An 11,682-nucleotide genomic window follows, 5' to 3' on the forward strand; every position below is an offset into this window, starting at 1 on the left:
AAAAAATACTTCACTGCTTACTTTCTGATGTTCAGCTACTGCTTCAAAGGGACATAAAATTAAAGAAAAGATGGCAATACCCCTCCTTTCTCCTTTCCAACCCTTTACACCACTTGGTTAATCTTAAACCAGCTTGTTGCTTGCCAGTTGCTCTTTTTAAGTATGCACCAATTTAAAATGTCTTGCACTTTAGCCAAATACCTACTGTATGGGATGTTAGCTTCCCACCTATTACTATTTTTGGGTCCAGGAGAGAAACCTGTTGCATCAAATCCAGCAGCGGAGCGGGGCGTGCCGTGCCGTGCACAGTGATGTGGCGGACGTTTTGGGGGCAGGGCACGCTATGCGTAGTTACGCAGCGCATGTTTTGGGGCAGGGCGCGCCGTGCACAATGATGTGGTGCGAGTTTTGGGGGCGGGGTGCACCATGAGCAATGATGGGCGCATTTTGGGGTGGGGCGTGCCATGCACAGTGGAAGGGTGTGCGTCTCGAGGGCGGGGTGGGCAGCGGCGATGGCACCCCTGGGATCACGTCGCTCGGGGCACACCGCCCCCACTGCCCCTATCTTCCTACGCCCCTTATCACGTCATGGATAAATCCTCAACTTCTGAACTTTTTACACATGTCTTTTGCTGACTTTTTGGCGCAGCTATGAAGGGGAATTTTTTTTTTTTGCATGCCATTGAAATAGATGACCCTCGGGGTCCTTTCCAACTCTGCAATTCTATGATTCCATGATATTCTCCATGTGGCAGACAGATGCAAGAAGGAGGCCAGGAGGAAGCCAGTTAGCCAGAGACACCTGGAGATAATCTGCACTTGGCCTCTAAAGTGTCCGGATACTCCATCTCTACTCAGAAAATTACTTGGCAATGAATCCAACATCCAGCTGTGGAAATCCTAGAATGGGATCCAGCCCATAGGATTGGAACAAACAAATTCCCTTTGCAATCATCTGACCATTTTCTCATATCCCTCCAAGAGTGAATTCTCCCTTCAGTCATAGCTGCCAAGTTATCCCTTTTTTAAGGAATATTCCCTTATGCTGAATAGGCTTCATCGCGAGAAAAGGGAAAACTTGGCAGCTATGCCTTCAGTTCCTCTCCTTGACACTTGCAGAGTCTGCTGCTTTGTACTGTGCTTGAAGAAACACAGTTTATAGGTTCCAGCTCCTAGGGGCCAAGGTCCCTTCAGCCCCCCAATAAAACATTTGAAGCAGCCAGTCCCCCCCCCAGTGGATGGGCATTGCTTCATGTCTTCTGATCATTTATGTGGGGCAGGGCTCAAACACCCACATCCACACACACATATTTTATTCAAGTTGGCACACCTGACACAAGGAAGGAGAAGCAACTGAGACAAGGACTGGAATTGTGCACAGAAAAAGAGAGAATACAATACTGATTCAGGACATATATTTCTAGTGCTATTCAATGGCAAAAACATTACTGCATACTCATGGCCAGTGTAGAGTTACCATCATTTTGTATCAGAAAAGGCAGAAAGTGACCTCTGTTTTCACCTCATTTACAGAGATGACTTTGAACAATTCATTCAGATACTGATGACCAGTGTAAATGATTTACATTTGCTATTGTTGAGCTTACTATCATTTTGTGAGAATGACAACTGGGATGGGAAGAAATTGGAAAGGCTTTCCCCTTCTGCAGACTGAGAGTCTCAAGATATTAATGAAGATTACCAATGGTGAAATAAATGTTCGCATAATAGAAGTTGTGATCAAGTGCTGGGTGTATAGATGTGATTGTGAAAGAAAAGGCAAGTATTGATATATCTATAGGATGTATTAAATATATATCCTTTCAAAGACAATACACAATCCAGCAGTTAAAAGAGAGCAAACAAGAAAAAAGCCCCCATAAATTTTAAATTCTTATGAAACGTCACTGAAGACCTGCGAAATAAGTCAGTCTCTAAGCATACTTGGATCTCCTTCATGTTTAACAGTGATATTTTAATATATTTCATTTTCAAAAACCAATACAATTCAGTGATCAAAATATAAGTGGAGGCCCATATACACAAGGATTCATTTAGCAAGCAGGAAGAATAAGAGGCAAACAATGGGGAGCAATCAAAGGGGAGCTTCTTTTCCTGGCCAATGCCACTTCATACTCCTCATCTGCATTTGAAACAGAAAGAACAAAGATAGGCATGGACACAACATGGAAGGTGGCCTGGAAACAAGCAAGATCAGGCAACAAGGCACTAAAGGAATCATACTTAGGATCCAGTTTTTTGGTTTGTGGTGTTTCCCAAACTTTCCGCTAACCATAGTGCGTCATGTTTTAATCTCTAATGCAAATAATATTAATCATGTTTAAATTTTCTTCCTTAACATTTGCTCCCTGCAGTTCAACTCAGGCTTCAAAACAATGATGTAGCATTTAGGAGAGAAGATGCAACCCAATAACCCAGCGCTGGAAGCCAGGATGGAAAAGATCTCCACAGTCACCATGTCTTTCCCTTTGGTGCTCAGGTAGGTTGGCACAAAGGTGACCCACACACTGCAAAAGAGCAACATGCTAAATGTAATGAACTTGGCTTCATTAAAACTATCCGGTAATTTCCGGGCGAGAAATGCAACAAAGAAACTGATGATTGCCAAGAGTCCCATGTAGACAAGGACACAGTAGAACATGGCATTGGACCCTTCATTACACTGTAGAATGATTTCGTCAGTTCCTGAGTGCATGTCTAAATCAGGATATGGGGGAGAAGTTGCCAACCACATGGTGCAAATAATGACTTGAATAAGGGAACAGGAAAGGACAATAGAGTTGGACAGGTTTCCCCCAACCCATTTCTTCATTCTGGATCCGGGTTTTGTGGCCATGAATGCTATAGAAACAATGGTTGTCTTTGCCAGCACGCAAGAAACAGCCACTGAGAAGACAATGCCAAAGGATGGTTGGCGAAGAAGGCAGGTCTCTTTCTCAGGTTTGCCCAAGAACAGCAAAGATGAGAGGAAACAGAGCAAAAGAGAGATGAGGAGAGCGTAGGTGAGGTCCCGGTTGTTGGCTTTGACAATGGGGGTATCTCTGTACTTAATAAAAATTCCTAGCACCAAAGCTGTGATCAGGGAAAAAGAAACAGCAGCTGAAGTAAAAATAACCCCTAAGGGTTCCTGGTATGATAGGAAAATGATAGATTTGGGGATGCATTGAGTTTTGTCATCTCCTGGATACTGATCTTCTGGGCATTGGAAACAAGCAACCATATCTAGAAAACAAAAATAAGTCTGATTTCAGTGCCTATTCGCATTGGTGTATAAACATTTCCCACTGTCTGCTGTATGGAAATCAAGGATATTTTAATGATGTCTTCATATGCATCCTGAAGTGTAATAGATGTTAGGGGAGGGTTAGTTGGTGCTCCTGCTGGGACGGTTGGTCCACTTTTGTTCCCCATCCTGTGCTCAACTGTTACCTGTGGCTCTCAGAAGCAGTCACACTGCAGAAAACTTCTTCAACTGTACCTCTAAACCAGGTGAGGGTAACCAATGGGGCTCAAACCCTCAGTGAGATCGGGACTTTCCCTGCATATGAAGACAGACTCCAATGCCTTTGGAACATCTTGTTTGCCCCTGTGTGAAGAGAAGTGTTATCCAACTTTTGCTCTTCTTACCTTTTTATTAAATGTATTTACAAAGGTTAGGAAGTAAGCTTGGCTTGATTATTGCATTTTAATATTCTTTTGTAAGCCACCCAGAGTGGCTGGGAAAACCAGCCAGATGGGTGGGGTATAAATATTTATTACTACTACTACTACTACTATTAACAACCCTGTGTGCCCTACTTCTGAGTAAATATATGCAGGACTGAGAACAACCTGGAAGGCAGCAGAGAAATGTCTGCATGCTGTATCAAGGAGGGTTGTGTGATCAAGACCAATGACTAGCCAAGTACTCCCAAATTCACAATGAAAACCAGTCACTTTTAAATTTCCTCAGCTAACCTAATAATTTTATTTGGCCTCTTTGACAAAAGGGTTGGAGTAGCACATTACCTACCTGTCTGGTTGGCAAACTTCCCTTCTGAGCATGACACACAATCATAGCAACAAAACTTCTCCTCTTCCTTCCTTTTCTTCTGATTGCCAGGCTGGCAGGGTTCATTACACAAAGACAAGGGACGAACCTATCCATAAACAGATATTAAGATGGGAGAAATCAGCCAAGACACCATTTCAGTTGCTGATCTTCAAACTAAGTCAGCAGTGAACAACATCCAGATTTTGAATGTCTTTGGTAGGTCCCCATTTTATGCAGACTTCCTCTCCATTGTATTTCTCAGATGTTGATGGATTCCAAGTTCCATCAGGCTCAAATAGTGATAAGCAAATATGTCAATTGCTTTTTCTCTCATTTCCTCATTTTTTTCTAACCTTAAATTCAGTCTCCTCATTTCCAATCAGTTTTTGAAGAAAAACTCAAAATAGAAAATGATCAGGAGTGGAGAGCAAATTCCTCACAGTGTGCATATTTTATATGCATTTTGGGTTATACCTATGGTTTTGCTAAGCAATTGCCATGAGTGTATGTACTTTGGTTCACAATACTTTTCTGGATAACTCTCTTACAAAATTCAGAGAAACCTGTGTTTTGAAGATTGAGGGTTTGGGGGATTCAAAGTTCAATAACATATTTTGGCTACTGGGTTTGGGAAGATTATTTTACAGTTTGTCAAAGCACCATGGTGGGCAGCAAAAAAATAAAACAAAACAAACACTTGATGGCATCAAAATGACCTAAGACTACGCAGAAGCCATACCTGATTGAAACCTCTGTGCCACAAAATTGTGTCCTCATCAATGACGAACTCTTTTCCTCCAAGGCCCACCCTTCCAACTTTTACTCTCTGGAAGGAATTGTTTGGGAACATGACCATGTTAGTGATATCAAGTCCACCTCCTATTTCCATTTTTCCATTGAAAGTGAAAATTTCTCCGGCTGAGTTGTTAAATGAAATGCCTTGGAGAGATGAGTGGAGCTAATTGAAAGAGAGAAAGAAACAAAGGGAGATTAAGGGAAGGGAAAGAACTGGATAGACATTTTTTAAAATAATTATTTCTTCTGGAGTTCCACCATCATCCCAAAAAATAGAAACACAAAAAGAACATGCAAGAAACATAATCATCTCACAATTCATTTACCTACAATTCTTATTAATAATACTAGTTACAACATTTCATCAAAAATGATAAAATATTGCCATTGAGCTACATTTATGTGGAATGGAGATTTTACACTGTATTGTAGATTATTTAAACAGGATTTTAATTCCCCAGGTCTCAGAGAAAATCTGAAGCCACAAAGTATATAGAACAATGTAGGTGTGCAACTCCATCTTTTCAGTTATTCATATACAGTATAAGAAAGCCGTCTGTAGGCTCCCCCAGAAATAATATGGTACTATTTTTATTTTACTTTGCTGTAGTGACATTACTTGCCAAGGCTGCAGATCTTGAAGTTCAAATCTTTCCCTTCCCAACATGGCTCTGTGCTTGGTTCTAGTTGAGTAAATGGCATGCAAAGCATTCGCCACGGCATAGACTGCATTGTAAATACTGTAGCTGTGGCCAGTCATGAGCAGCTCAAACTGAGGACTAGGAAGACTTTCCAGCTTCTCCTCCCCACTGCATCTTACACTGTTGTATTCTGGCCTTTCAGGATTTGGAAATGAACAGTCAAATGCTTGCTCCCATAAATTATTAACAAATCCATCTCCTTCAGTCCAGTTAGGTTTTACTTTCTGGAGAAATTGCCTGAAAGCTGGAACACCTTGTGAATGAATGGTAAAGGCAATTGTACCTTGAAACATCTGAAAACCCCAATCTCTTTGATCGCTGGATATTGCAAAATCCATCTGAGTTGTGATGATCCAAACCTTTCTCAATGACTCATTTTCCTTATTTTCTGGATCTTGCATAAATATAATACCTCTTAACCACATTATTGTCCATGTTTCTCCATAGATGATTGACGTATTGACTTTGCTGTCTATGATACGTACATAATTCTTTAACATCACTTGAAAGTGTTTTTCCAGGTCATCAAAATGGGCCAATTGTAGGATTCTTTCTGTGAAGGCTGAACAGATTCCATTTTGGGAAAACAACGGCTCCATGGTCTGTAAGAAATTTTCTCCACTCCCATCATCCACAACAAAGAGCCCAACCCACGTCCATCCAAAATGCTTAAGCAAGCTGATAATCCCCTTGTACAGATAGACTTCATTTGGCACCATGTGGTAGAAAAAATGGCCTTGATCTATGTCAGTCTTCTCTGGAGGAAAGGAGCCATAGGTGAGCTAAAAATATGATCAAGTACATATATTTTATTGTTAAAGCCCACATATATTATAAAGGTGGTACTCTCATTATGTGCTGTATCATTTTTGTGAGGAAGTGAATAAATGACTAAATATGTGGATTGTACCTAAATATTTGAGAGTATAACAATGATTTCATGCAAGTTATCAATATGGACTAGTTGGGAAACACATTGTAGGAACACTGAACAGATTCATTTCTGCAAAATAATGGCTCTGTGGTCTGCAGCATTCATCACTGTGTGGCTCAAACCTGTTCCACATTCACCCAAAATAGCTTAGTTCGGTGATGATCTCTATATATTGATGGGCTTCATTGTGCTCTATGCAGAAATAGGAAAGAATATGATCTGGCCTTTATTTTTTCCTGTCAGAACTCACTGAAACTCAGTTACAGCATTTTTCAGGTGGGTGCCGTTGCCATTCTAAGAGAATGAGGGAGTCGTTCTTGGTGAGTTCCAGCCCCTCTTTCTCTAGAAAAATAGCATTGAACCTGATGTATCTCATTCATGTGTGGGGTATGTGAGCTCTAAAAAAAATGTGCACATAACAAAAAATTATACACAGAGGAGTTCTTAGATAGTGCTGAATCTATCACAATGTCTCCAAAAGATCTTCCTCGCGGTCTGGTAATATAATGCGTTCATGGGATGTTTTCCCTTCATTCATGTACTGAAGCACAAAAATCACAATGAGAATGAAAAATAAATAAATCTTTGCACATATAACCTTTATATTGCCAAATAGAGAATCGGAATTCCTCCTTATTTTCTCTCTTAACTCCCTTTTTCATTTTTTAATGACTTCTAGCTCTTGTCTCCTTCTGTTAATTCTACCTATACCTATTATTTAAATTGTCCTCTACACAGGGTTAATGAGGACACATACAGGAAGGTGATGGATGGATGATGAGGGACCCTGTATGAGAAGGAGGGAAGCGAAGAGCTCCCAGGATGGGAGGCAAGGAGAAGAAAGGAAAGCTCCGCTTTGCACCTGGGGAGGGCACACCACCTTTTGTGTGGGACAATAGTTAAGGTGCACCTATGATGGGGGATTTTGTATTTATTCCCCGATCCCTCCACTTCTCTCTCTCTCTCTCTCTCTCTCTCTCTCTGCCTATCTGTCTTTTTGTGCATTTGTCTTGTTTTGGTTTATTCCTTCCTTTTCTATTTCCATTTATTGTATGTTGAAAAGTTTCAATGAGAATAAAAGAGGAAAAGAAAGGAAAGAAAAAGAATCGTTTCTGAAAATCCCAACACCCCATTAACAAATCTTTACCTGTGGGATCTTGAAGAGACCTAAGATGTCTGCCATAAGGGAAGAGGTCTCAGAGCCAAGTCCCCCAATGACAGCTATGAGTTTTTTTTGATTGTCACATCTGTAGTTGAGGACAAATTTATGTGATTTGAAGAGCAGGTCTAGAGTGGTTCGATAGGTCATCATGGCATCATAGTAGCTGCCGTAGATGTGGAATCCAAGTGTCATGTTAGGCAAGATCATGGGATTTTGGTTGATCTCATTTATGGCAAATGCCAAGGAAAGAACATGCTGGTAGAATTTTGTCACAATACTGCAAAAAAGAATGTATTTTACTACTTCAAAAGAGAATCATACAATTTATTAAGATCTTCTTGTTCTGTATGTGAATCATTTAAGATGCAATAAAACAGTTGAAGATGTATCTGAGTTCTGATATTTGTGCTCTGCATGGTTGCTTGACATTATCTGCTGCTATTTTTGGATGTGAAGGTTTCCTTTTTCTTTAACTTACCCCCCCCCCTTTTCCACCATGGCTCTAATGTATACTTAATTCCATCAGTCAAACTTTCCAAAATAGAAAGGGATATTATAATTAAGTCCTAATTTATTTTTTAAATTTTGTAGAATGTGCACTGTTTGTAATTCCTCTGTGTATACACAGAGGAATTATACCTGAAAGATATGGAGGTCTCGTACACCTCAGGTAGTGTGGTTGCTGACCTTGAGCCAGACATCTTTGAGAGTGAAGTCAAATGGGCCTTACAAAGCACTGCTAATAACAAGGCCAGTGGAAGTGATGATATTCCAGCTGAACTGTTTAAAATTTTAAAAGATGATGCTCTTAAGGTGCTACACCCAATATGCCAGCAAGTTTGGAAAACTCAGCAATGGCCAGAGGATTGGAGAAGATCAGTCTACATCCCAATTCCAAAGAAGGGCAGTGCCAAAGAATGCTGCAACTACCGCACAATTGCGCTCATTTCACACGCTAGCAAGGTTATGCTTAAAATTCTACAGGGCAGGCTTAGGCAGTATGTGGACCGAGAACTCCCTGAAGTGCAAGCTGGATTTCGAAAGGGCAGAGGAACCAGAGACCAAATAGCAAACATGCGCTGGATTATGGAGAAAGCTAGAGAGTTCCAGAAAAACGTCTATTTCTGCTTCATTGACTATGCAAAAGCATTCGACTCTGTCGACCACAGCAAACTATGGCAAGGTCTTAAAGAAATGGGAGTGCATGATCACCTCATCTGTCTCCTGAGAAATCTCTATGTGGGACAAGAAGCTACAGTTAGAACTGGATATGGAACAACTGATTGGTTCAAAATTGGGAAAGGAGTACGACAAGGTTGTACATTGTCTCCCTGCTTATTTAACTTATATGCAGAATTCATCATACCGAAAGGCTGGACCAGATGAATCCCAAGCCGGAATTAAGATTGATGGAAGAAATATCAACAACCTCAGATATGCAGATGACACAACCTTGATGGCAGAAAGCGAGGAGGAATTAAAGTACCTTTTAATGAGGGTGAAAGAGGAGAGCGCAAAATATGGTCTGAAGCTCAACATCAAAAAAAACAAGATCATGGCCACTGGTCCCATCACCTCCTGGCAAATAGAAGGGGAAGAAATGGAGGCAGTGAGAGATTTTACTTTCTTGGGCTCCTTGATCACTGCAGATGGTGACAGCAGTCACAAAATTAAAAGACGTCTGCTTCTTGGGAGAAAAGCAATGACAAACCTAGACAGCATCTTAAAAAGCAGAGACATCACCTTGCCGACAAAGGTCCGTATAGTTAAAGCTATGGTTTTCCCAGTAGTGATGTATGGAAGTGAGAGCTGGACCATAAAGAAGGCTGATCGCCGAAGAATTGATGCTTTTGAATTATGGTGCTGGAGGAGACTCTTGAGAGTCCCATGGACTGCAAGAAGATCAAACCTATCCATTCTTAAGGAAATCAGCCCTGAGTGCTCCCTGGAAGGACAGATCGTGAAGCTGAGGCTCCAATACTTTGGCCACCTCATGAGAAGAGAAGAATCCTTGGAAAAGACCCTGATGTTGGGAAAGATTGAGGGCACTAGGAGAAGGGGACGACAGAGGACAAGATGGTTGGACAGTGTTCTCGAAGCTACGAACATGAGTTTGAACAAACTGCGGGAGGCAGTGCAAGACAGGAGTGCCTGGCGTGCTATGGTCCATGGGGTCACGAAGAGTCGGACACGACTAAACGACTAAACAACACAACAGAATGTGCACTACACTCTACATTTTTTTTATGATGTAAATATACACAGACAATGCAAAATGAGAAAGATAATAGATTTCTTTACCCTGAAACCTCAAAGAGCTTCTGAGAAGGCTGTTCCTCAAAGTAAATTTCTTCGGAAACATAAACTATATGAGAAGTCATCCCACCAATGCAGAGACCAACTTGTTGGTACCACTCATTGGGAACAGGGAGGGGATCAGTCATGGAGCACAGACTAGAATTTACTTCAAATATTATTGAAGGCAAGAGATATATAAGTCCAAACACCAGCATCCTTGCAGGAAAGGTTAATTCTAGATGCATCTCTCAATTATTCACCCACTTTCTACACCCTCATCACTTCAGAGGAGAAGGGATGTTGTGCAACCCGGCTAAAGGACTCCACAGGAAAGCACCTCAACCTTCTGTTATGTTACAGGGATACAAAGCCAATGCCTTCAATAGATGAGATTGGCAATGTTACTGTTTCAAGTCTGGCTTCTATGAATAAAGAGAAAACTATCAGAGGTGAAATTGACAGAGCCCAGCCTGCCTCTTGCCCCTACTCCGAGCTCCTACTTCTACTGGGATTACTTATAACTACTTTTTGGCTGATTTGCTCATTCATCATTGTTGTTGTCATTTTCTTCTGGAAAGCCTTTGGAGCTCAGGGCAGCTGGGCAAATTATATTGATTTGAATAATTTCAGAGTTAGAAACATGCTAGTTCAGAACCTGGGCCCCAAGTGGCACTTTTTGTAAGAAACATGTTGATAAGTTTCTTCCTAGATTTGACCAATTGCCCAATCTCTCTTCTGTATTTGCTGTTGCTTAACAATGGTTCTTTCTAAACTTTTTTTTTTAAAAAAAATGTCCTGCACTTTAGCCAGACATCTACTGTACCTCTTTCCATTCCTAACAGTTGGCCAAGGAGAGGAATCTGGTGGCTCATGTCAGCAATTAATCTTAAATGTCCAAACATTATTTTCTTACATTTTGCACAGCTTTATAGGCAGTGGGTGGGTGGGGGCAATAGCATCAATAATTTCAAAATATCTTCCAACTAGGCAGAGAATAAGAGGCTTGGGCACATCAGAAAGCATGAATTTGACATTTAAGAAAAATACTCTTGTTTAGTGGGACAGTTGATGGAGAATGTCCAAAATGCAGTGAACATGGAGAATAAGTAAAATATCTATGCGGTAATGAATAGAGGTGTTGATTGTAAAGTGCAAATTCCCTTTGCAATCATCTGACCGTTTTCTCATATCCCCCCAAGAGTGAATTCTCCCTTCAGTTCATCTCCTTGACACTTGCAGACTCTGCTGCTTTCTACTGTGCTTGAAGAAACACAGTGTATAGGTTGCAGCTCCTAGGGGCCAAGGTCCCTTCAGCCCCCCAATAAAACATTTGAAGCAGCCAGCCCCCCCTCCCCCGAGTTGATGGGCATTGCTTCATGTCTTCTGATCATTTATGTGGGGCAGGGCTCAAACACACACACACAAACACACACACACACACACCCATATTTTATTCAAGTTGGCACACCTGACACAAGGAATGAGAAGCAACTGAGACAAGGACTGGAACTGTGTACAGCAAAAGAGAATACAAAACTGATTCAGGACATATATTTCTAGTGCTATTAAATGGCCAAAACATCACTGCATACTCATGGCCAGTGTAGGGTTACCATCATTTTGTATCAGAAAAGGCAGAAAGTGACCTCTGTTTTCACCTCATTTACAGAGATGACTTTGAACAATTCATTCAGATACTGATGACCAGTGTAAATGATTTACATTTTCTATTGTCGAG

General features: G+C 41.1%; 1 protein-coding gene across 1 annotated transcript; it reads right to left on the reverse strand.

Moving 5' to 3' along the window:
- Window positions 1-1,954: 1,954 nt before the first annotated feature.
- On the reverse strand, window positions 1,955-8,027 carry LOC148684110 (vomeronasal type-2 receptor 26-like). The gene is made up of 4 exons (XM_088655068.1): window positions 5,469-8,027; window positions 4,794-5,012; window positions 4,034-4,160; window positions 1,955-3,243 (listed from the first exon to the last, which is right to left on the reverse strand). Exons 1-4 carry the CDS (start codon window positions 6,267-6,269, stop codon window positions 2,342-2,344), a joined length of 2,049 nt encoding a protein of 682 aa, XP_088511194.1. The 5' UTR covers window positions 6,270-8,027; the 3' UTR covers window positions 1,955-2,341.
- Between the last annotated feature and the right edge of the window lie 3,655 nt (window positions 8,028-11,682).

Source organism: Zootoca vivipara, chromosome 12 (assembly GCF_965207765.1).
Source record: "Zootoca vivipara chromosome 12, rZooViv2.hap1.1, whole genome shotgun sequence".
Lineage (NCBI taxonomy): Eukaryota > Metazoa > Chordata > Lepidosauria > Squamata > Lacertidae > Zootoca > Zootoca vivipara.

Coding starts and splice junctions, on each gene's coding strand:
- LOC148684110 (XM_088655068.1), bottom strand. CDS start 6,269: ATGGTGCCAAATGAAGTCTATCTGTACAAGGGGATTATCAGCTTGCTT. Junction 4,161..4,793: donor GGCACAGAGGTTTCAATCAG/GTATGGCTTCTG, acceptor GTTTATGGATAG/GTTCGTCCCTTGTCTTTGTG. Junction 3,244..4,033: donor GAAGTTTGCCAACCAGACAG/GTAGGTAATGTG, acceptor TTTGTTTTCTAG/ATATGGTTGCTTGTTTCCAA.